Source organism: Sinocyclocheilus anshuiensis, unplaced genomic scaffold, assembly GCF_001515605.1.
Source record: "Sinocyclocheilus anshuiensis isolate Anshui unplaced genomic scaffold, SAMN03320099.WGS_v1.1 scaffold207, whole genome shotgun sequence".
Lineage (NCBI taxonomy): Eukaryota > Metazoa > Chordata > Actinopteri > Cypriniformes > Cyprinidae > Sinocyclocheilus > Sinocyclocheilus anshuiensis.
The window spans coordinates 4,223,370-4,249,326 of NW_015551045.1; the positions used below are offsets into that span (position 1 = coordinate 4,223,370).

The 25,957-nt window shown below is 35.2% G+C and overlaps 2 protein-coding genes across 4 annotated transcripts in view; one reads left to right on the forward strand and one right to left on the reverse strand.

Moving 5' to 3' along the window:
- Nucleotides 1-15,649, reverse strand: part of LOC107661776 (leucine--tRNA ligase, cytoplasmic-like) — a 25,024-nt gene extending 9,375 nt beyond the window's left edge. The window contains exons 1-23 of the mRNA XM_016451544.1: nucleotides 15,546-15,649; nucleotides 15,003-15,124; nucleotides 14,835-14,922; nucleotides 14,668-14,748; nucleotides 14,448-14,593; nucleotides 12,384-12,447; nucleotides 12,227-12,294; nucleotides 11,839-12,064; nucleotides 11,002-11,089; nucleotides 10,489-10,565; nucleotides 10,273-10,326; nucleotides 9,389-9,529; nucleotides 9,086-9,163; nucleotides 6,910-6,995; nucleotides 6,628-6,693; nucleotides 6,421-6,503; nucleotides 5,925-6,063; nucleotides 3,508-3,720; nucleotides 3,154-3,211; nucleotides 2,580-2,643; nucleotides 2,189-2,372; nucleotides 1,278-1,368; nucleotides 525-665 (exon numbers count right to left, since the gene is read on the reverse strand). Coding sequence (XP_016307030.1) covers nucleotides 525-665; nucleotides 1,278-1,368; nucleotides 2,189-2,372; nucleotides 2,580-2,643; nucleotides 3,154-3,211; nucleotides 3,508-3,720; nucleotides 5,925-6,063; nucleotides 6,421-6,503; nucleotides 6,628-6,693; nucleotides 6,910-6,995; nucleotides 9,086-9,163; nucleotides 9,389-9,529; nucleotides 10,273-10,326; nucleotides 10,489-10,565; nucleotides 11,002-11,089; nucleotides 11,839-12,064; nucleotides 12,227-12,294; nucleotides 12,384-12,447; nucleotides 14,448-14,593; nucleotides 14,668-14,748; nucleotides 14,835-14,922; nucleotides 15,003-15,124; nucleotides 15,546-15,551 — 2,364 coding nt within the window. The 5' untranslated portion in view covers nucleotides 15,552-15,649. The remainder of the gene's footprint in view (nucleotides 1-524; nucleotides 666-1,277; nucleotides 1,369-2,188; nucleotides 2,373-2,579; nucleotides 2,644-3,153; nucleotides 3,212-3,507; nucleotides 3,721-5,924; nucleotides 6,064-6,420; nucleotides 6,504-6,627; nucleotides 6,694-6,909; nucleotides 6,996-9,085; nucleotides 9,164-9,388; nucleotides 9,530-10,272; nucleotides 10,327-10,488; nucleotides 10,566-11,001; nucleotides 11,090-11,838; nucleotides 12,065-12,226; nucleotides 12,295-12,383; nucleotides 12,448-14,447; nucleotides 14,594-14,667; nucleotides 14,749-14,834; nucleotides 14,923-15,002; nucleotides 15,125-15,545) is intronic.
- A 1,258-nt stretch (nucleotides 15,650-16,907) lies between these two features.
- The window catches only part of LOC107661721 (RNA-binding protein 27-like), a 20,386-nt gene continuing 11,336 nt past the window's right edge, over nucleotides 16,908-25,957 (forward strand). For 2 of the 3 annotated variants that reach the window (XM_016451466.1, XM_016451468.1), the window contains exons 1-7: nucleotides 16,908-17,107; nucleotides 17,706-17,824; nucleotides 18,337-18,455; nucleotides 18,878-18,957; nucleotides 19,897-20,093; nucleotides 23,104-23,415; nucleotides 24,803-25,036. In XM_016451466.1, the coding sequence (XP_016306952.1) occupies nucleotides 17,049-17,107; nucleotides 17,706-17,824; nucleotides 18,337-18,455; nucleotides 18,878-18,957; nucleotides 19,897-20,093; nucleotides 23,104-23,415; nucleotides 24,803-25,036 (1,120 nt within the window). In that variant the 5' untranslated portion in view covers nucleotides 16,908-17,048. The remainder of the gene's footprint in view (nucleotides 17,108-17,705; nucleotides 17,825-18,336; nucleotides 18,456-18,877; nucleotides 18,958-19,896; nucleotides 20,094-23,103; nucleotides 23,416-24,802; nucleotides 25,037-25,957) is intronic. The other variant, XM_016451467.1, reaches the window with a different exon arrangement.

Consider the following 25,957-nt stretch of genomic DNA (forward strand, 5'->3'; position numbering starts at 1 on the left):
GAAATTAAAATTTTAAAATTGAGTGGACAAATCATAATGCAAGAATGGATATGCCACGGATGCAATTCTAGTCTAAAAGCTTTAACTAAATACATTTACATTTTACATTTATTAATTTAGCTGACGCTTTTATCCAAAGCGACTTACAATTGGGGAATACATCAAGCTATGTTCCATATTTATTTTAAACATTCCTTATTTATATTCTGGAAAAACAGAAATCCCCAAAAATAATGGTAATTAAAACTAGCTATTAAGGATATTTTTCTTACTACAATTAATTGAATGTCAATTCACAATATTGTCAAAAGTATGACATTGTTGCATGATTGTATCTGTTGCATACAGTTTAGGATTTGTGCCTTTGAAACAAACAACTGGAAAATCAAGGTGTACCATATATGTGGAAAATGCCATTTACTGTAGTTCCTCGTTAGTATGATTGGCTGTGAAATGTTATGGTTCACGAGTAAGCAGGCAATTCCTTAGTGGAAACCTGTCCTTCAGCGTAGAGGGGGTCTCACCTTCCCCAGCAGGGACCAGGTGTGTTCACACAGGTGGGGGCAGATGGGAGCCAGCAGGAGTGTTTGGTTCTCGATAAACTGGAACACAAGATCCCTGTGCATGCCCTCGATGGCCAACTCCCTGTATTTATCCTTGGCGGCCTTCAAAGAATCAAGAACTTGTTGTTATACATAGCCTCGCTGCCATAGTTTACACTGCTGAAAATTTCCTGACATATCATGGAATGACACATGCCGTACATGCGGTCTCTTGAAATAACGTGATGCGTTACTGTTCTTTTTAATTAAAGGCACAATATGTAATTTTCGCCGCTAGAGGGCGCAAATTCAAAATAAACAAAGAATCAAAGGCATAGTTTGATGATGCCATGACTGAGTGTGGAATCATGGGAGTTGTCGTCTTCATCCCCACAGCCGATGCAATCCGACGGGACTCGGGCAGAAATCATGTTCATGGATGAGCTAATGATCTATTAACGTAGTAGAATGAAGCAGGGTGAGGCTGAAAGCCGTCAAATTGCTTATTTCTCTGGATTTAAACATTCTTCGAAACATTTGGGATAATGTAAGTACACAAGTCAGCAAAATATATAACACTGTTCTAGTGGTTTTTGGATTTTTTAATAAAAAAATCTTACATATTGTGCCTTTAATATTACTAATGTAAATATAATTGCTCCATATGACTCCACCACAATTATTTAGCCAACGGATGTTGATGTGAAGGATGGTGAATTTAATTGTCTATGTTACCTGGAACTCAAAGAAACCGCTCTTCAATGCCTCTTTGTACATCATTCTCTCAAAGTGCTGCTCTGTTTTAATGATGCTGGAATTCATTTCACTGCAGACAGACATAGATAATCAGGTGGAAATAAATCAATAAAAATAAAGACCCTTTTACAGATTAAAACCATGCCTTAATTTTGCAGTCAAAAACTCTAAACAGTTAGGAATGAATGAATGAATGAATGTTCTCTATATACACTACTGCTCCAAAAGTTTGTGGTCGGTAAGAATTAAAAAAAAATGTTTTATAAGAAGCTCACCAAGGTTTTATTAATTTAATAAAAAAAGTACAGTAAAAACAGCTTTAAGAGCCGTTTTATTTTTGATTATATTTTACAATGTAATTTATTTCAGTGATGGCAAAGTTGAATTTGCAGCATCATTACTCCAGTCTTTAGTGTCACAGTATCCTTCAGAAATAATTCTAATATGCTGATTTGCTGCTCAAGAAACATTTATTATTATTACCATCAATGTTGAAAACAGTTGTGCTACTTAATATTTTATAAAAACCGATTTATCAGGATTAAATGGAAAGTTCAAAAGAACAGCATTTATTTGAAACAAATCTTTTGTAAAATGATAAATGTCCTTACTGTTACTTTTGATTAATTTGTCATTCTGAATGAAAGCAATTTTTTTCAGGAAAAGAAATAATAAATAATAATAAAATAATTTTACTGAACCCAAACGTTTGAATGGTAGTGTACCTATTCCCATTGTATTTTCTTTATTTTATCTACTTAACAGTGCACTTCTATTATTGTTATTATACCACAATATAATATATTCACTATACTACTGAATGGAAACAAGTGAATTTTACATGAATGCTTTTTTTGTTGTTTCACACTTCTGTCAGCACTTTGTGTTACCTAATAAATACTCTGTCATTAAACGTGTCCACTGGTCCGGTCCTCAGGTTGTTCTGATTGGCGATCATCTCTTTCACCCATTCCACCCATGTAAAGAGACGCAATATTCCTGCATCTGCCATGGCCTCGACAAAGTTAGCATCCTCTACCGTATCCCCAGCATCAGCCAGAGTTAAACGCATACCTACGATACAGACACAGTCAAGGTTGGCAGGGGTTTATGGCATTCACATTCATAATTCTACATTACAGGTCACAGAAAAAAAAAAAAAACATATATCCTCTTTGAGGGGATCACAAAGTTAGACTTTACATGCATAGGTCTTAAACCTACTCCTGCTGCAGTAAGAGTCTGACCACATGTAAAGTGTTTGGCCTTCAAATGACTTACCATCTGCTGAAAACTTGGCAATGGCTTGACTCAAAGTGAGAAAGTTGCCAGTGGATTTGGACATCTGGTGGGTGAATAAACATCTAATTAGACGACTGAAGAGGACCATCCACAACATGCGTGTTCATAAATACAGAGGAACAAACAAACTATTTTCTTAATTGAAATACCACAGAAAACAAAAAAAAAAAAAACTTGACATTTAGAAATGTTGCCTTGTCAACTAACTGAAATAAAATAAGTTTAAGCACTAAAATTACTAAAACTGAAATAAAAATTAAAGGCAAAAAGAAATATTTAAAACAAAAGCACATAAAATTACTAAAACTTAAATTAAAACAAAAGCTGAAAAATAAATAAATGCTAGATAAAAATGTTAATAAATACTATAATAGTATGGTAATTTATGGACTTTTTGTTAAAGAGATTTGTAAAGATATCCATAAAGCATTTCTCAGAAATGTGGTCCTCACAATTACACTGGAGCACAATTTATTGCACTGTAGCTAAGGTTAGAGCAAACTCAGCGTATGTCTTTCCCAACAAGAAAGACAGAAGAGGAATATCATCTCACCTTTTCAGAGTTTAGCAAAAGATGACCATTGGCACGTACTGCTTTTGGCCATTTGCCACTATCATGAAAAAAAATATATATATATAGCAAAGAGCGTGAAAATGTGTAGCAATGCAAATATCCATCAGGGTGACAAATTTAAATTAAACGGCTATATTACTACTAGAATATTACTTTCTCTTCCCTGGTTAATGTACAAAAAAAAAAAGAAAAAGGCCTTCACCTTTAAATTAAGTAGTAATAGTTGTGATGTAGGAATTACAACAATGGGGGGAGGGGGTACTTTTTATTGCAATACATTAATTTTTGTAATGTAAACTGCATTTTCTTGTAAATAAGTAAACTGCAGTGTACCTGTCATTGGGCCACATGGCTACATGATTGTAGAGGTAATAGGAGAGGTGGTTTGGCACCAGATCTTTCCCTGATACTCTGACATCTACAGGGTACCAGAACTCAAACTCCCTCCTGAGCTTCTGCAGCTTTTCCTTTGGGATGTCCGTCTTTGGGAAAGGTGCTGTTTTGAAGAAGATGTAATCCCACACCTCCCTCGTCATCTGCTCGGCTCTAATGGGAGGAAATGTGGTTTTCTTTATCACTTTTTTGTGGATTACCATTTTTATTCAAGTAACAATGAACATGTGTGGCAGTATATTCAGACATTTCCCATGTTATTTTTGTTCTCAATTTGATTCACAGTGAGTCGGACACATTTTACGTAAGCTTTATCTTTCAATTCTCACAATTGTTACTCAATTTGATAGCATATTTTCCATGATATATTTGCTGGATTCTTTATCTGAACACTGTGGGGTTGTTAAATGCAAGCAGATATTAGGGTACATGTAAATTTGGCTTTTATTACTTGTTAAATTCATTTTAAATTAAATATATTACCCATGTTATCTATGTTCTAAAAATTAAGTTAAGACAAAGTCAACTTGTAAAATTTACTTTTTAATTATTTTACTATATAAAGTCCTGCAGTGATGGCGCACAAAAAATATGATTCTATGTTTTGTTCACAAATGAACAACTTAATTTTGAATATTAAATATAATCAGCAGCAGAAAAAAGCTAGACATAGGCTATAAACAAACCGCACCACAGTCGCATGACTTCAACGGCACCACCATTAACCATTTTTTTAACTAGAATAGTTTGCATGAGTGTGATTATTTACACAATGAGGTTGTAAAAGTGGAATATATGAGTTTTCCTCTTTAGTGTGATGCCGTTTAATGTCCCTGACAACCACAGTAGTCCCATTTAGCCACCTGCTAGCAACCTCCTTTTTCAAGATTACTGGTGTATTTTATCATGTCAACAAAAAAATAAAACTATCTGGAGCTCATGTTTACCACAGATGTTATTTCAGGCATTTAATCGAAAAAACATTCAAAAAATCTATTGACTTCAGAATGATGGATCCAGAAGTGTTAAAAAGCTAATTTTTGGGTTTTGGCCTACAAAAATATGTCATCCCTGCAGCACTCCATTTAATCTTTAAAGTGATTCAGTGACTACCTGCCCCATGCTGGTGGTAAAAGGTCAAGTGTTAAGCTGAATAAATGGGGAAAATGGGTATGATCTACATATAATATAAAGAAGTAGGGGTGGGCAATATACCGGTAGACACGATTAACCAGCAGAAATTTGTCAACGGTAGAGATTTTGGACTATTGTCTCTATATCGTGGTTATACGCTCATGTGACGTTGCTGTGCTACGTGGAACGTGGTCACGAAAACTTCTGAGTTTACACACGTTTTTAAGCATTGCGGTAAAAAAGTGATTTTAAGCCACTGAAATGCAATCAGCAGCAAAATGAGGTGCGCACATGTGAAGACGCTGCTCATAGAGTGCGGGAGTATGGAACAGAGTTATCTTTGCCACTTTATAGACCTTGAATGGTTAAATACACACACTTGTTGCAAGTGAAAGCAAACAGCTGAGAAAGAAAACACGTGTGTAACAGTATACTAGATCCGGGCAGCTCTTAAAGGGGTCATATGATGCTGCTAAAAAGAACATTATTTTGTGTATTTGGTGTAATGAAATGTGTTTATGCAGTTTAAAGTTCAAAAAACACATTATTTTCCACATACTGTACATTATTGTTTCTCCTCTATGCCCCGCCTTTTTGAAACGCAGGGGTCTGAATACTTTCCGTACCCACTGTATATTTAACTTACACAGTGAAGAATATGCAGTGTTTTTATTCATTTGATTATACAATGCATGTAGCATTTCTTATTTATTTGTTCTACTGTAGCTTATTTTTGTCCTATTTCTTGTAATTAGCTTATTATTTAATTGCTGACTGTTTACTTGTCTTCAGTGAGCTTGAGTTTTTTAATTTAGGCTAATTTTTTTTTTGTGTGTGTGTAATACTGACACTGGTGACAAGAATTACGAAATTTCTATGGTATCAAACTTTGATATCAAAGGCCTTATTTAAATAAAAAATAACTATGGTTATATATCATTACTGTCAAATGAAATTACTCACATCGTGACATAACATTTGGTCATTTGGCCCACCCCTATAAAGAAGGACTCCAAAATCCAAACAATCATTTCAAAATCTTTTACGTTTACATTATGTTTTTCCATCAATCACCTTTCCTCATTCTCCTGTTTAACTGATCTTCATCCTACAAAACCTTGCATTACGTAAATTTGGTAATTAGAACTGTCTTGTTTATTCTATAATACACATTGTTTTGCATTTTTTAACTATCCTACTTTTTCCGCAAAAGCAAATAATACCTAATTCCCAGTGGCGAGGGTCCTTGTCCGTTGAGGACCCCTCCCTGGAGGAGATGTGCCACGGTGTAGTAAGCCATATAGATTGTGGAGTCCGACAGGGACTCAATGAGCCATTGTTCATCCCATGGCAACCGGGTTCCTATGGGAACCAAACACATAAAAGAAGTCCAAAATCAAAGGTACTCTCTAAGGAATAGAATGAAAATTGCTGATGGTATCGCTGAGTGGTTTGGGGGCAAGGGAGGAGCAAGGAATAAGAGTATTACAAAAGAAATATAGATGGGCCTTGTCCTTACAAAACCACTTTGATTAAGATAAGCTTCACACAAAGGCGGCCATCTGAGGTGATTTCAAATGGATGTGTGCAAAGAAAACTTTGTGCAGTTTGCCTAACTATTACGAGCAATTTATTTCAAAAGAAAAATCCAACAGGATGCAGGAAAAGCTGGCAACAAAGCTTGTTAACTACAGTAACACACAGATAAGCCGGTCTTACCTAGCCCATACGATCTGGAGCAGGCATGTTCCTGAAGCCAAGCCAATGTTGCTTCAAAGTTCTTCCTGGTTTCGTCACAGAACCTAAAGAGCAAAGCATACAGTCAGTATTCACGCATTCATACAGTCTCTCTAGCAATAACGGTGCCACACAGCAACTTGACAATTTCCACTGTAATCTCCCGATGCCACAAAGTGTGAGACTTACGTCTCAAGAGCCTCCAGGACGCCCGTAGCTTGCTTTTTCCATTCCTCATTGCCATAATCCAGATACCTGACAGATAGAGAGCCCAAGTCAAATCGATCAGGGACGCCTCAAGGCAAGTCACCACCACAACAAAAAACGACTAAAATCCCACAAGAGCACAGGGATAGGGCATGATTTAATTGAAGAGGGAGTGAATATACTACAAGATGGTAGTAGATGTTATCATGCGTTCTGAGATAAAATAGTATGTAGCATCTGTATGAGAGTGTTTTCTGCACTGACCATTGATCACACAATGCCACAACACACTCGTCTGCAGACCGAGATAAGACCTGCTTCTCCGGCTCCATGTAGATCATCGCCTCCCCCTAACAAAATAAATAAAATAGGGTTAGACTTTTTTTTGATACCTTATAAAAAAAATTTAAAAAAAAAGAAAAAGATTCGCAACTCATAATTAAATGTTCAATCATAAACCCTACAAAGCCTACTGTATCATATTTATAATTCACAAACTTTTAAGGCCTCTAAATGATTAACAATCAAAAAACTGTTGTACACAGTCTACTTGCTTAGCGAGTAAAAGGGCTTTTAGTATAATTTTAAAAACATCCACCTTCAGGTTGTGATGCAGGTTGTCTTTTTCAAATCATTAATGATTTTTATAAAGTGTATAAACAATGTAGAAAAACAATTTTATTAGTATAGCAATATTTTAAGATGGACATTTATTGGACTAAAGCAACTTGGAAAAAAATGGTTTAGAAAAATCATGCTAATATACGAGTATCAAATAGATCAGGCTTTAGAGGAATATTTATTTGTACGTTCATCTCCCAATCATTGCCGCATTGCATTATATTTTTTTGCCCCCACATTAAAATCTACAGAGCTTTGATTAAAAAAAAAAAAAATTTTAAAAAATGAAAAAACCTAAGCATTTAAATACCATCTTACAAAAATTTTATTGGGAGATTTAGTGACAACTAAAAATTGAGAAAATGGTTTTAACATTATTTTTTCCTATATTTAATCTTTTTTTTTTCTTAATTGGATATCGGTTTTGTAATACTGAACTGTAAATGGATTGCAAATCTATTTTTTAAAAGTCTCTAAATTCTGTTAACATTTACTATTTATTTCACTAATAATCATCATTTATGTACTTATACTTCTGTGGAAAATAATTTGCTATCTCAAGTAACTGCAATGCTACAATCAGAATGTCATCTTATTTTTGGCCATATACACGTCAACAACTGCACAAAATTAAATATTTCAGCTCAGTTTGGGGCCCTGAATAATACTGGGGCATTTTTTGTTTTTCTCTTCCTTGAGTATGAGGCAGTGTTAATTTTGACAGCAAATTTTGATTTAGTTTTAGTCATAGTCTTTTGACTAAAATGCCATTTAGTTTTAGTCATCTGAATTGTTTTTAGTTTTAGTCGACTAAATCTACAGTAAATTTAGTCGGCTAAAATCTAATGGGTTTAGTTACAGTGTAATGCATTTATTAAGCATTTCTCTAAAATTTCCAAACTCATTATATAGGTTTGATATTAAGGTTTTATCATGATAGACGATTTAACTGCAGAGACACACAACAAGCCTTTATGTTAAAATTAAATAAAACCACTTCTCATAAAGAACAAGAACATGGTCTTCTTTTTAATGAAATACCAATGGTTATATAGGATAATTATGCATTCTTTATAACGACCTGATAACCACATTCTTCAGTCTTTCAAGCAGACATATTTATTTCTATAAATAAATTTAGATTAATCTTTAGGGCTACTACATTTTTTCAGTCAAGAGCAGGGAGTGATTTTCTGTCTTTCTTTTGTTGCTTGATTAACATCAATGACTCGGACAATAGCAACTAAATTAGGCTGCTGTCCCTTTAAAACCGAATGCACAGCTGCAATGGATGCAATGTATTGAGACACATTCACCCTACTGTTTACGTGAATACTCATCAAAACGGACAAGTTTCTGTGCTCAGAAAACCGGACCGAATTGAGTTCTCTCTTGCATCATCAGATTTATCCATATGTCTGCTCTTCTCTTACTCCCACATATTGACATTTTTTAACGTTTTATGCGACGTGCAGCAAGTGTATGTTAGCTTATGTCCTGCCGGTTCATATGTACGCATCTAACCTCCGAACCATGCAGCAGATTCGTTCCGAATGAATCTCTTCTCAAATCGTCCCTACCTAACATTTTCGTCTCGTTTTTATTCGTTGGCGAAAATGTCAATAGATTTACGTCATAGTTTTTGTCATTCAAAAAGAGATTTAGTTTGTTATAGTCTTGTTGTCGTCGGTGAAAAAGATATGAAATTAACACTGGTATGAGGTCCATATTGTCCTATGATATGGGCCATCTACACTGTTCCATTTAAAAAAAGTTCTGACTATTATTTCATGTCATGTATTACATGTGGTCCACCAACCTTCTCCACCATCATCTTCTGAATGGGCTTCTTAACATCCTGGACCTTCTGTCCCTTGAAACCCTCCACTAACATGATCTGGCAAAACAAAGTTCAGTGAAGTTTTTCAGATCTTCACATGTAGGAATAAGCTGTCATTTAGCAGATACCTAAAGCAAGCACATAGTACTCTAACCACCAACTTTAGCATCTAAAACAAGCATATTTCATGAAGTGCCCCTATATGCATTTATCTATGTTACTACTGTATATTAGTGAAGAAAATAATGAATCGAAGTGATGTTGGTGTTTAGATTGTCTTACCCCTTCATAAAAGCCCTTGAGGTAGACCTTCTCTTTGGCCTCAGCCAGTTTCTCTCTGTCATTCTGGCTTTGGATCTTTAGTTCATCACAAACCAGAGGAGCCGACAGGTTCCCATAACCTGGAATCTCAATGATGGGTACCTGGTAGAACAGAAAGCCATAAGCCACTTTAGACACACAGAATCTAGGATGTTTTGAAAAATAACTCTGACAGGCACAGCAAGGCAAATGGCCTTTTTATAAAGTTGTCAATAGCTTATGCACTAGTTTACATTGCAAACCCAGACTTGATGGCTATGAAGATTAATAAATTGCCACTTTCTTGAAACAGTGTGGTAATCTATTTTAGACCGCAACATTAATAATTTTAGTTTAGTTTTAGTTTTATTAAAAAAAAAGTTGATAGGCTCCCTTGTCATTTATGCTCTCTAAATGAAAACAGACTTTGTCAATTTATTTTGCGTACTGTTAATATCAATGTTGCTGTTGTTGTTGGACAAGCATGCCATATTTTTATTTATTAGTCAGGAAAAATCACATTACATTTAGAATTAAATTTTTTCCCCAAACTGTGCAGCCCTACTCAACAGTATGGAAGTACTGCAGTACATGTATTGTTAATATTTATTTTAACTAGTGCTGTCAAACGATTAATCGCGATTAATCGATTGACAGCACGATTAATATATATATTTATATAATTATGCAACCAAAAACGTTTATTTTGGATGCGATTAATCGTGATTAATCGTTTGACAGCACAAATTTGAACATTACATTTAAATACTATTTATTATTAAATGCAGCCCTGGAACTCTCTCAGACCGCCACTAGGCTTTTCTCATAGTTGAGCCTGGGAAGGGGTCTTTAAAAATACTTCTTACCGGCTCAAACGGTAGAACCATATAATCTTGAATTCCATACTTCTCTCTCAAAGCCTTAAAAAAAAACAAAAAAAAAAAACAACATGTTAAGGCATTTTTGTATCAGGAACATTCATCTTATCTGAACTACAGTTATTTCTCTGGGAATTTCCTCATTGAAGGAACTCAAACCAAATCTAGAAAAGAAAATGAAATGCCATAAAACAAATACAACACCTGTTTCTTTTTAATGTCCCTCAGAGCGGCGATATCATCAGGAGCATCTGACGGAACACTGGTGACGACTCCAGTTCCTGTGATGACAAATTAGATTTCAACAAACTCCATAATAAGGTAACTTACTATAAATGCTCCACCTCACATTTTTGGCAAAAACAACATTTATTTTTCCACAGTCAGACAACCAGTGATCGATATTGAAATTTCTGACATATCAATTTGGGGACGGCCCTTTCGGGATGAAAACAAGAGCCCAGGGTATAAGAAAAAGAATTAGGCGAGGAGCAGTTTGTGTTTGGAGTAATGTGGTCCGTGTAGCCTGAGGGAACATCCATTACGGACATTTCCATATTCCATTTCTCCTGGCTTCACTGTACTCCGCAATGAGTAACGCCGCTTTCACTTTGGCTATTAAAAGCATGCAGCATTGCCCTGTGGCCCGTTGAGAGATGCATCTTGTCTGTGCACGGGTAATGTGATGCGACGATACTGTGGGCTGGTGTCGGGTACCTTTGTCTTCTTTAATGGTGAGCATTGGCAGGGCATAAATGGTCTTGTATGAGGTGAGGGGGGCACTCAATGCGCAGCCAAGGATGTCCTGAAAAAATGGGAGGAGGAGTGTGTCTGTGAAGGAGCAGTCAGTGTGCATAAACTTGATTCAGTTTGTGAATTAAATTGTGTAATTTCACAAAAAGTACTGAAAATACTTGTCATAAGTTTGGTACAACACGCACTGCATTGTCAGGATTAAAATTATGATCTTTTTTTGTAGTTAACATTCTTTTTTTTTTTTTTTTTTTTTTTTTTAAGTAAAAAAAAAAAAAAGTTAAGTTAAAAGTACTGTTATTTTATAATTAGTGCTGTCAAACGATTCATCGCATACAAAAAAAAAAGTTTTTGTTTGCATAATATATGTGTGTTCTTTGTATATTTATTACGTACATATAAATACACACACACATACAGTATATATTTTGAAAATATTTACATGTCTATATTTATATTCATATAATTTATATTATAAATAAATATATTTAATATATAAACACTTTTCTGAAATATATACATGCATTTGTGTGTATTTATATATACACATAATAAATATACTGTACACAGCACACATACATATATTATGTAAACAAAAACTTTTATTTTGGATGCGATTAATCGCAATTAATCGTTTGATAGCACTATTTATAATACACCAGAAAAATAGAAATTGAATATTATAACATAATATGAAACAAATCACACTTTCACTGAGTGAATGTTATAAAAATGTTACATTTCACCTCCAAATGAATGAATAAATAAATACACAAACATAGGGTGAATAAAAACACAAACCTGGCCCATGATGTTCATGATGACAGGAACCACTCCATTCTCTTTGGTAAAGCCCTGGTAGGACATGTTCCTGGCTGACCGCTGCGTGCTGATGAACAGCTCACCGTTGGCCGTCTCAAATATAATGTACTTCATATCTGGCCGAATCCAGCAATTCGTCTGACCAAACATGGTTTCAGGCCTCAGAGTCGCAGCCACCAGAAAAACATTCTTGCCTTTAAGGCCACTGTAAACAGTTAGAAAACAAAAACCTTCTTTAAACACAGTTCAAACAAAATGACTTACAAATACCATGTTTTTGGTACCATGGTCATAGCATGACATTTTTTAGAGGACCATGATACACGAAGATGACAATTATTCAATATCATATTATTATGAATCGTACCTCAATTTTGCTGGGTAAGGCTCCACAATCTTCATCTTAATCAGGGTGTACTCTTGAGGCCCAACTCCCTGCGACACAGAACATTACTAAATATACAAAACACAACCATCTTATTTTACAGCATAAAAGGAATTTCTTAATTAAAAGCAGTGCCCACCTCTCCTGTCTGTCTGTCATGGTCCATGCAGGGCTGCCCATCTTTTGGAGAGTAAATGGTGTACCTGTAAGAACAAGACAGGTTTCATTTTAAAACTAAACATTTTAGAATTTGAAAATAATAAATGTGATTAAAAAAGTTACAATTATTAAATAAACAAAACAAAACTAAGTTAATAGATAAACATTCATAAAATGGAAATGTTTAACTTTAAGTAGATATGTCTGAGAAGTGTAAACTACATAAAAAAAATTAAAAAAAACAACAAAAAAAAAAAACTTTTTTTTGAACTTTATAAAAATACTAAGTCATTCTGTAAATTTGTGCAGACACCAATAACCACAGTGGAAGCTCTGGCTGATAATTAATTAACTGACTAATAGTTTTTAAAACAGTAATATGAACAGAAACGTTCAACTCAAGTTTGTAAATTCTTACAATAAATTAAAATAAAAAATATAGCACAACTAACAGAGAATGTTCACCTAACGTTAGTATTTGGTTCCTGTTTGGTTATTTTTTGGAACCAAATAATTATATTCTAAGAACATTTTTTTTTTTTTTTTTGTAAACAAAATAATATTCCCATAATGTTGCCTGAAGTTTTTTTTTTTTTTTAGGCAACCTAAAAATAACTTGCATAAAACAGCTAATTTTAGGTGTCATTTTTGATGATAACGTGTACTGTGTACAGAACTTTGCTTTCCTCTGATGAAGTCTTAAGGCCTTTCCACACTGAGCGTGAAAAAGCGAAACGAATATCGGACGCGATGACGCACTGGAATAAAACAATTTATTTCTATGGATGCTTCCACAGACCGTGAACATTCGCGCACCGAAAATGCGAATGCTTTTTTTTTTTTTTCGAACCACTCCGACTAATCTTTTCAGTTTCGCAAAGCGAAAACATGGGCCGTCCAATAAGATTTGAGCTAGGATCACGTAACCGGAGCAGCTGAGTGGTGGCGCTGTTTCGAAAAGTAAACAAACACAGAAGAAGAGTATCCCGGATAAGAGAAGAGAGTGGATGCTGAGTTTTTGTTATCGTTGGTATTTGAGAACAGATTTATTCTCACATGTTCTTTATACAGAATAACATTTCTATTAATTGTCCACTGAATTATGCGATCTGTAGAGCACCGTCCGTTTTCTTCCACGTGCGCGAGTGTTATGAGTCAGAGCGCGTTCACTCTTTTTCTTCACATGAAATATGAAAGCAAATAGAAATGATTATGACGAAATATTGTGTTTCGTATGCAGCTCACAGTGTTTTTATAGCAATAAAGGATGTTTATGACAAATATTAGCAGTGTAGCGTTATTAAACATACAAAGAGTGCATGTGTCTGCTTATTAATCAAAATCAACTATAGATCGCAACTGGAAGTTATTACAAGCACTCGATGATGGTTTAAAGTGGGTAAGTAAATATATTAATAATTACATACATTTTCAAGTGTAGCTTCTTGATGCTAATTGTACTTCTAATTATATTTTAGGATGTAGCCTATTCTTGTAAGCATTATAAATGATCTGTAACATTATAGATCTGGTGTAGAACCTTGTTTATCTTAAAGGGGTCATATGATGCTGCTAAAAAGAACATTTTGTTTATTTGGTGTAATGAAATGTGTTTATGCGGTTTAAAGTTAAAAAAACACATTATTTTCCACATACTGCATAAACAAAAAACCATGTCTGCATTTGTGATCAGAGAAATGACAAACAACAAGTGCTATTCTACACTGCTCAAAATAAACATTCGTTTCTTATTTAATTGGTTCCACATTGTTTGCTGATTTTCACTTTATCTCATTTATTTATTTTATTTGACATCAAGGTGTACGCATGTGCCTCCAAACTTTCTTACTTGTTTTGCTAATAAACGTTCTACGTTTCTTATTTATTTGGCGTCGATTAACCATTGGGAAAATTTCCTCACCGTCACAACCCTACACTTTATTAGCTTTAATTATTATATGTTAATACGCCATTCATAGCTCATGGATCAACCCTTGTGGGGATTCGGTCCTACAACATTTAGGTTATAATTTCCTCATAGCACACATTTACCTTTTTGCCCTTTGACTTGTCCTTAATGATGACCTCATCGGTGATCTTCTTCTGCTCTTCCTCCTCTTCATCTTCCTCAGGGAATTGCGGCGGGTTTCCATACAGCTCCATTTCTCTCTTCAGCTTGTCTGCACATGCCTGTTACACATAAAACAGATTTGTTGATGACAAACGTGTACAGATCTGAGGCGCAGAACTTTTAATCTACTCACTTTGATGGGCATCCCAGTGCAATGAAGTCCAAATGGGAAAAGACATTGCTTTCCTTTCAGCCGCTGGTAACCTATTGCAAACTACAGGACATTGGAGATTTTAGCTGAATCATAATTTATATGAAATGATGTCTTTGCCGTCTTCTTTAACTGGATTTCGGACTCACCTCACACTTCGACAGGCAGAACGTATGTCCAAGGTGAAGTCTCCCATTCATGTACGGGTAAGGAAACGTAATAAAGTACTTGTTCTTACTGGGTAAACAGACAAGAATACATAATTGGTCATCGACAGAATCTGTACAACGTCAGAAAATATATTAAGACAGGCTCACTTTGTATTTTCCTCAGAGGTGGTTGGAGCATCAATCTCAAACATCTTTTCCTGCTCCCATTTCTGCTGAACCTCCTCCTCAATCTTCCTCAAGAAGTCAAGTTTTGCTGTTCCTTTGCGTTCCTGGAATGACACAAATGATGTATATAAACAAAACTTCCAGTTACGAAAATGGTGCATTTGATAAACTATACACTGGTACTTGTGTCTAGATCAGAACAGCAGTGGTGCGCATCATCTCCATTCATATTACTCTGCCAACTTCATCCAACTTGCAAAAAAGTAAGTTAACAACGTTATTGAGTTCGCTCACTGTGTGGCTCGAACGGTTGTTCCTACTTTTCGTTCAGGACTCAAAGTACATAAGGGTAACTGAATAAGGGACACATTCGCACGAAGCTAGCAGCTAACGATAAGCCATGCTACTCAATGGAGCGGTTTATTTCAGTTTTTGTTGTTTGAGATCATGAAGCAGGCAATACTCTAAACCGCATGAAGTAAAGAGTGTAAACCACTGAAACGGCTTAGTGTAAATGAAATTTACCGTCATTCTGATCTATTCGCTGTAACTTCAGCAGGATTTGTTGAAGAGTGAAACCCACGCGCACTCGGCTAATGACACCGTACGGAAACGTCGTCGCCGGATGACGCTTTGTATCATGGGTAATGGAGTTCTTCTTCTTCTTCTTCGCTCGAGTTTTTTGGCGGATTGGCAAACCAACGTTAAAGGTGCATGTCCGCCACCTACTGGTCTGGAGTGTGAAACGCACACGGTTCAGCTATGAATTATTCAACTATTATAGATTAAAACAAAATATATATATATATTATAATAATAATAAAATAAATTAATAAAATAAACCAATTTTTTTTACGTAAATAAATACAAAATTCCAAACTTCAAACTCTTTCCATTAATCTTGTCTTTTTTAAATACTTAGGGTAATGGAGTTCGTAGGGCCACAGTACCGTATCTCGCTCTCTCTCTCTCTCTCTCTCTTCTCATTAAGTATTTTTTATTAACATTTTGCAAGTAACATTTGACATTGGAAAACATACTGTTAAAGCATATTGACAATTGGACTTAATAGTGAGTAAAAACAATCAACATATACATACAGCGAGAGATTTAGAGTATAAACAAAGACAACAAAATTAAAGTAAAATAAATGATTAAAAATAAATAAATAAATAAATGAAAGTAAACTATTTAATAATAATAATAGAAAGTAAAAGTTATTATTAATAATAATAGTACATGTTCTACATTTCGTTTTGACTCAAGTGAGGGGATTTGGAAAAATCATCTAAACTTTGAGTCTCTATTTACAGATGACTCAATAATCTTATTCAAAATCTGATATGTTTTAACTGCTTTTTTGTTTCTTTTTAATTTACATAGGAAATCAGCTAAACTGATGTGTATATCTATGCACAGTACAGTACACTTCCCCGCTTAACTGATCACTTGTAGAAGTCATAGCACAACTATCCCCAGAAAGCCACAGTAATAATAATAATTTTGTAATTTAATTTTAATTTGCCATGTTGTTGTTGTTGGGGCCTGTAGTTTTTTTTTTTTTCTTTTTTTCTCAGAAATATTACGAACATCCAAACATCAAATAGTCTGACTCTGATGTAAAACTCTCAAGAATAAAATCACTTAAAGTATGTAATAAGTGAGACAACAGAAAGGTAAAATAAAATACATGAAATATAATAATATAATAGCTGGAAGGGGTGTTTTGTATTTTTGTAGAATAAATAACAACATTAAACATTGTTACATTTCTTCTTATTATTTTTTTATGCATTTAGAGTTGATTGGAACAAAAAGTGAAAGTACTTGGAGGAATGCGTAAGAGCAAGTTAAAGCAGCTCTGTGATTGGCTGCCGTCGTTGCGTCATGACGTTGCGCAGAACCTCCAGCAGCTCCTCCGACGTGCTAGTGACTACAGAAGGCCCAGAGCGTGTTTCTAGACGATGCTAGTAGGAGTTACGCGTAAACACCCAGCCTTTTATCAGTATTAATCAGTTGCGCGTCAGGATGATTATAGAAAATGTTGACGCTCTGAAATCCTGGCTGTCTAAACTTCTTGAACCCATGTAAGTGATGAACAGTGACATTTAAATCAGTAAAGCGAACTGGCGGCGCTAACATGCTAACCGCTTAGCTGGATTTCAAACCACTTAAGCGCGCAGCGAATAGTTATAGTTTCCTTTGATTTGGTGTTTAAATTATAGTTAAATTGTGTTGTATTCATACATAAGCTCATAATTCTAACACGCCTTCCAGTTAGAAACAATGTAGCTGGAAGCTAAGCCAAGAGGGTCTGCTGGCTGAGTGGGGTGGTCATCAAAACAGCCTGATAGTTTTCATAGACTGGGCCAAAACCGGATCAGGGCACAAGTTATTTTAGTTTTAAAGCCTTGGCATGTGTGACCAGCAGGCAGACAGTTTCTCTTTGGAGTCACTAGTGTGTTTGGTGGTTGTTGCTGCTGCACTAGCTGACAACTTGTCATGTGTTTGATTTCTGTGCATCCTAGTAGACCTCTTGGAAAAGCTACTAGTAAACAACACTTATATTGTGGATTGTTGTTTTAGAAGACCTGCATGGATACACTTGACTTTTGAATTAGACCGGAGACTTCTTGTCTCTTGCATGTGTGGATTTACATGAAATGAACATGAGATCTTTTACAGATGTGATGCTGACCCATCTGCACTGGCAAACTACGTTGTGGCGTTAGTAAAGAAGGATAAACCAGAGAAAGAACTCCGAGCATTGTGTGCGGATCAGTTGGACGTTTTCCTTCAGAAAGGTATTATAAAAAGTCCTCACATAGCTGATTATTTTCAATTTAGAAATTTGTGAATAGCTGTGCACATAAGTGTTGACGTGACATGTGGCCAAGTATTTAGGAATTAGTGCTCTGCATTTAACCCATCCAAAGTGCACACACACAGCAGTGAACACACACAAACCCGGAGCAGTGGGCAGCCATTTATGCTGCGGCACCCGGGGAGCAGTTGGGGGTTCAGTGCCTTGCTCAAGGGCACATCAGTCGTGGTATTGAAGGTGGGAGAGAGCGCTGTACATTCACTCCCCCCACCTACAATCCCTGCCGGTACGAGACTCGAACCCGCAACCTTTGGGTTACGAGTCCGACTCTCTAACCATTAGGCCACGACTTCCCCTTCCCCATAAGTATGCGATTATTAGTGAATTCAGGCCCTTTGTGTTTAATCTCTTGTCGAATATGAATGATCTAAAAAGATTATCATGCGCTTTGGGTATTTGCTGAATTGATTCATTGTTCTCTTCGTTTCACAGACACTACAGGGTTTGTCGATAAACTCTTTGAATGTCTATCCACCAAAAATTATTTGGGAAATCCAGCTGCTAAAGAAGAGGGTAAAATCCCAGTGCAGAAGCTTGAGGAGAAGGAAGAGGTAAGTAGTCAGTAATATAAAATAACAGCATAAGATATTTCTTGTTGTTTATGATCTTGTGAAAAGTAAACTGTATTATTACACAGCTCTGTATATAAAGCCGGGTACATAAGTGTATCCAAATTCTACTGTATAATCGCATAAAGCGATATATACTACATAGCAACTGCTTGATTGTTTATATCATTGAAAAATGTAAACTGTATTATCAGCACTGATCGGCTAGATGCAACTATAAGGCATGATGATGTTATTAGCATCATGATTTTCTGTAAAAACCATGTGTATTGTTAAGGGCGCATAAAAATAAAATTGACTTGATTTGACATGTATAGTGGTGCACTACACTCCTCGATAGTCATGACAGATTTTTAGTGTAAATAAATAAATTGTGTTATTAACACATTTACATTTGTTTTCAGACGAGTCATGTTGAAGATGATCGGGATAACAAAAGAAGAAGAAGCCCATTAAGGAATCGTTCTGACTTAAATGAATCAAGGTTGGTCTTCAAAAGTGTTTCTTTTCCTTCTGATTGTGTTGGGTCTTGTGTACATATGTGACCCTGGAGCACAAAAGCAGTCTTAAGTCGCTGGGGTATATTTGTAGCAATAGCCAAAAAAAAAAACATTGTATAGGTCAAAATTATTGATTTTTCTTTTATGCCAAACATCATTAGGATATTAAGTAAAGATCATGTTCCATGAAGATATTTTGTAAATGTCCTACTGTAAATATATTAAAACTTAATTTTTGATTAGTAATATGCATTGCTAAGAACTTCATTTGGAGGAGATTTTCTCAATATTTAGATTTTTTTGCACCCTCAGATTCCAGATTTTCAAATAGTTGTATCTCAGCCAAATATTATCCTATCCTAACAAACCATACATCAATGGAAAACTTATTTATTCAGCTTTCAGATGATGTATAAATCCCAGTTTCACAAAATTGACCCTTATGACTGGTTTTGTGGTCCAGGGTCACATATAAAGGTTACAGTTGTTTTTTATTCTTTAGTGTCACATGATCCTTCAGAAAGCATTCTAATATGATGATTTGCTGCTCAAGAAACATTTCTTCTTATTATCAATGTTGAAAAGAGTTGCGCTTAAAATTCTTCTGGAAACCGTGATATATTTTTTTCAGGATTCTTTGATGAATAGAAAGTTGAGAAAAGCAGTATTTAAAAGATAAATTCTTAGTAAAGATCTAGAAGTCTTCACTGTTACCTTTGAGTTTAATCAATATAATGTATCCTTGCTCATTGAAAGTATTAATTTTTTCAAAAAAAAAACATGGTACCTCAGATTATTCCATGGAACATTCATGATATGTGTTCAAAACCCTTTCACACTGGACATGAGGCAGTCAAATCAGTCCAATATATATAATTCAGACACATATCAGTAACACGCAGTGTCTATATGTCTGAACTCAGGGCTAGAGATGACCGCAGGAGAGACGACCGTAAGCGGCGGGAACTGGACCGTCACGGAAAGAGCGGAGAATCATACCGAGACCGACATGAGTGGCGAGGAGGAAGCTCACGGGGGAGAAGCTACAGTCGAAGCAGGAGTCGTAGCCGCAGTAGCAGCCGTGGAAAGAGCCGAGAAAGAGAGCACAATCAGAGGAGAGGTGAGGACCGTCCCAAATCACTTCTGTCACTTTTCTTTTACCTACGCTTAAGTTCTTTTGTGTGCAACAGAGTGCTTCGAAATGTATTTCATTTAAATGGGTAATTGTTCCATAATATGATGCTAGTTTTTTGGCCAGATCTATTATTTAATTCTTAAACGCATAAATAAATGAAATTCAAACATGGAAGAACTAGGGGTGTGCGATATTGACAAAAAAATAATATCTCGATATTTTCTGAGATTTTATCGATAACGATAATTAGACGATATTTTGCTGAGTGTGTTATTGTGCTGTTATCTTAAGGACTACCATGGACAGCTGACTCCTAAAGTTTTTGATATTCTTCATATTCTGTGTGGTGGTCAGTTCACACTGATAGAAGTTAATCTTTTCCAATAAGTTTAATTAAATTTTTACCTCTTAATGTGCATTTTTACCTTTATAAAGCCATTTTTTCTAAAAGTGTGCATTATCTTTTGAGTCAAATTCTTACATTTAATCAGTGAATTAGAATAAGACATTTGGGCTGTTATCAAGCAAATGAAATCAGTATAAATAAAATTCATCTTTGCAATGCAGAGGAAACACAGAAGCTCCATCTGAAGTAGGGCTGCACGATTATGACAAAAATCACAATTGTCGATTATTCCCTTTAAATTGTAATTGCGATTATTAATTACGATTATCACAATTTACATTGAATGATGTTATATCATTGTTTGAAGCAACCGCATGCCATATTTTTAGATGAAAATAAACACGCTGAAAACCCTCAAACTGAAAAACCTTTATTGCTTTTCTGTCGTATTAAGCCTTAAGTGGCATCTATTCATTGGATTGGTTTCTTCTTTAAATAAAAAAAGGTAAAATATGCATGGTATTATAATGTTATATTAAAACAATGGAAAACCCATTAAGATAACTTGTAGAAAGAAAAAAAAAAGATCTTAAGCACACAGAATAACATAACTGGACTTTGAACGATTAATTGCCGCTTTGAACGATTACATAATTGTGACATCCGTAATTGTAATCGCGATTAGAAATTCGATTAATTGTGCAGCCCTAGTCTGAAGTGGCATAAAAAATGTGTTGATATATTAAACAAAACGTTGAATAATGTAATTCGAAATTATTGAAATAATCAAAAAGAAACTTTAAATGTGCAATTAAAACCGCCAGTAGGTGGCAGCAAGTCACTGTTAATAAGTGAGTCACTGCGACTGAACCGAATCGTTTAAACGGTTGCTTCATTCAGGAACGAAACGCCGTCATGTTGCTCAGAGACGCGAAACAGTGCTGTGGCTTTGTTTGGAATTATTTTTGTTGGCGAAATGAAGCAAAAACAGGCAATATGATGTTTAAAACTCACTGCACAGTTGTAATGGTGTGTTTACACCAGACGCGAAGCGAATATGCGCATCGTGTCACTCGCTGTAGATTACTCGCGGGATGTTTTTCGTGTCACTCGCGTGAATAAAAACAGCGCGATCAACCATAGTGGGAGATAACTACAATCGCTGTTTTGTACCTGTTGTCAAAAAGTCCCAAATACAATGGAAAGCCAAACGCCGACGTGTCTGGGTTCACGGCACCATCCAGAGGAGGATGAATAACGTTAGGATCCTGTATTAATGTGTGTGTTACATTTTACTACTGTATATATACACTGATATTACTATTATTTTTATTATTGATAGCAGCATCTCTGTAGCCATGCTAATAAAATACAACTACCACTCCAACTGATTTTAATTGTTTTCTATGCTCCAGACCTATATAATAACAGACGGCTGCAATAATGCTCTCTTCTATTGTCTGATTCAACTGGACGTGTCAAGAAACTCTTTGCTGATTGGCTTGCGCGAGAACGCATCGTGCGAATTTTCCGCTCGAGTTGAAATTTTTGAACTTGCGCGGCAGACGCGATTGAGGCGAATATCGTACGTTCGCGGCAAACGGGTCGCGCATTTCGCGTCATTCGCGTCGCCCGGCGCGAATTCGCCTCTATTCGCGTCTTTGCATTGACTTTGTATGTAATCTACTCACGCGAATAATTACATTCGTGTCTGGTGTGAACACACTGTAAGTCTCTTAATTAACTTCTTGTTTTTTGAACTGCTGTAAAAAATCAATATTACATTTGTAATCATGGTCATTTTTGGAGAAAAAAAACAGCACTCTCTGTGTGATATTGATTAACTATATGAAATATATAGATATAAATATACATTTTCTATCCCCATATCTTGAATTGTGTGATCAATCTAAAGGCATTTTATTAGACTGAGTCATGCAGTGATTGTGATTCGCACTAGTCTAGACTTCCTGTAGCCTAATGTATGCGTGCACTCTGAAGGGGTGTTTGGAATGGTTTTTGCAAAATACTCGATAATGTCAAATCGCACATCGTTAAAACAACAATTACGATATTATCGCAGACGATATATATCGCACACCCCTAGGAAGAACTTAAATGTACATCTTTTATAATAAGCATAATTTAGAATTTAGTTTTTTATTTGGTATAAAAATGTCAGGGTGATGTAACTGTCCTATTTTCATAAAAAAAAATACAAAATAAAAGAATAAAATTTTTGAAAGGAAAAGTACATACTTTGTATGTACATAATCTTTTGTTATTATTTCTTAGGAAACAAAACTGCATATTAATATTTGAAGAAAATTTGAGCAATTTTTGAGGAGGAATATAGAGAGAACCCCTGAAGAGCGTCATGGCTTTGAGGCTTTATTTCTATAAAATGTGTGTTTATTATTTAATAATTGATTGTCTTTTTTTTAAATGCCTTTTACCTTAAAAATGTAAAAAAAAATATATATATATAAAAAAGACTAAGATAAGACTAGTACATATGCAAGGTGGATATGAAAAAAAAATGCTTGTAAGCAAGCAAAAATACTTGATGGTTATGCCGCTTGACATTTTTTCAAATGTTTCTTTCTTTGCAAACAAATAAGTCTTGATTTTAAATGTGCTTTATTTCAGCAGAGCACAGATCCAAATTTGAGCAGGAGCGGAAGGACACAGAGCCTTACAACCCATCCTCTGCCCACATGGGTAACCCACACCACCAGCAGCCCCATCCACCCCCCCTGCTCCCTCTGCCTCTGCCTCTTCCTCAGCACCAGTTCCCCTCCTCAGGGAGCCCCGCCGTCCCCAACGTCGTAACCGTGGTAGCACCGGCTCACCTGCCCGACAGCACTACAGAGAGCTGGTCCACATACTTCACCAAGCACACAGATGGCAAGACGTTCAACAAGAGCAGCATGCTTAAACATCGCTGCAGAGACTACGACGGTAAGACACGATTCACTTTGTCACGTTTGGTGTGATTATGGTGCTTGAGTGACTTTGCCCTGACTTTTCTAATCAGTGTTGTTAAAGCTATTGAAATTTGTTTTTGGTAACTGAAATAAAGCTCAAATAAAATGTTATATATATATGATGAATTTTTGATGATAAAACTTAAATGAAAATTAGAACTGAAATAAGTTTAAGTACTAACATTACTATAATGACAATTGAAATAAAAATAAATCTGAATAGAAAAAGTTTTTAAAAAATTACTATAATGTGCTTGTCTATCTATCTGTAATCTTTTTATTTATAAAATTAATGTTAAATGTAATTAAATGAAGAAAAAAATTAAAGCTAAATAGAAAAAAAATACAAAAACTAATGTGTCTCTCTCTCTTTACATATATACTGTGTGTGTGTGTATGTGTGTGTATATATATATATATATATATATATATGTCTCTCAATCATTGTGTTAGATAACAAAATAGTAAACTAATGTCACACTTATGAGCTTTTTCCTTCAATTAACTAGTATTGCAGTTAATTTTTTATTTATTTTTTTGGGTGAAAAACGGAACACACCAGAACACACTGGTGTTCTAGAATAACCACAGGTGTAGTTCATGACATTAAATACGAACATGTTCGACTAATCTTTGGCAACCAGAAAGTATACAAAAAACATTTTTGCTTTGTTAAAATAATAGATTCACTGTTCAAACTGAAGACAAAATGCTCTTTTAAGCATGTTAAACCTAACAAACATTTTGTGAAAAAGCTTAAAGTGCACTTGTACTATTTTTCTTAAATGTGACTTAGTTTGATATTTTCATAATTAAGGTCCATATACATTTTGGAGCCACTGGATGTCTCAAATCTAAGTCCAGTGATGTATAACACATCAGAAACACTGATGTGTCTTGATGTTCTCCAAGGACACATTTTACTCTTCGAGGTGTCTGTTTCTAAAGCATCACTAATGACTATGGTGCAGCAGTCTCACTGCACGGCCTTCTGGGAGCGGTGTTAAACCAGCAGTGTTTATATTTACTACCGTCTTTCTGGAGCGAGGGTATGTCCACACTGCTGGGAGTGGCAGGAGACTGTCCACAGGGATTCCTGAAGGATGGATGGTTAGCTCGATTAGCCCTGATCTTATTAAACAAGCTGTGATTTGGCACGTTGACAGTAAAGACGTGATGATCCATACAGCACTGTTTACATGGAGCAAACTCCACGGAAGAATGACTAGAAGTTCCTCCACCTTGACAAGTATTTGTATAAAATACTTGTATAAGGCTCAGATGTAAAAACCGTCAAGCTTTGTGTTTCTGCTGTTGTGGTATTGTTGATTTTTAATGTGTGTTTTTTTTTTTGTTGGCAGAGAAAGGGTTTTGCATACGAGGCGATCTCTGTCCTTTTGACCACGGTAATGACCCTCTGATCGTGGATGACGTCACGCTTCCTACCATGATCCCGTTTCCACCCCCACCAGGCCTGCCCCGGATGCCCATGCTGCCTATGACAGAGCCTCCTCCTGGCATGCCCATGCCGCTGCCCCCTCCCCATCCTCCTCCCCATGGACAGCCTCCGCCTCCAGGCATCTACCCCATGCCAGGTAAGTGTCGTTTTGATTTCAGCATGCTAGACTAGTTTTCAGTTAAGTAAAAAAAAAAAAGGAAATGTATAATCTTTGCTTATTTGTTTTATTTATCATTATCAATTTAGCAATATGTTTATTATATCATGATTTTTTTGTTTGATTTTAAAATCTTGGAAAAATTAATGTAATGCAATTTTATTTTTATTTATTTTAATTACTGCATTTTTTTGCATATTTTTTTTAATTACTGCATTTCACTTATAAATGTTACTTAACAGTAAATACTCAAGAATCTTGATCGACAGCATTGAGTTTGTTTTATTGAAAGTAGACATACTTATTAATCATTTCAATTTCATTTTATTGTTTATGTATTAACAGCAATCTTAACCTTTTTTTATTATTACTATTTTTTTTTTACATTTTTTCATGTTTTTTTTTTATTATTATTATTATTATTGCTCATCAATTGACATTAAAATCTTACAGCAATAGGTATCAGAATAGAATTTTCCAGAAAATAAGTCACACCTGAAATAAAAAGCACACAAGGTCAAAATGGCATTTTTGGGAGGAGAAAAAAAAACATACACACAGATTAGTCACATCAGCATTTAAGTCAAATTGTATTATTACATTCAGAAATAATCTAACTCATCAGTAAACAAAAATGAAACATTTACCAACAGTAAAACCACTATAAATCTGTTTTAGTCACAGATTCTGACATATTTTACATGTTTACACTTATGGAATGAATCTTGTGATTAATACTTTTGAATGATAAAGGAAATTCTGAGAAGTGCTAGATTTTTAATTAACCAGAGGGAAAGAAACAGCATGCTGTTTTAGCCATGTTTGATTAATAATAGTTAAAAATTTAAATTCAATTTATTGTTAATGTTCATGAATTAGCAAAAATGTTAATCAAAATAT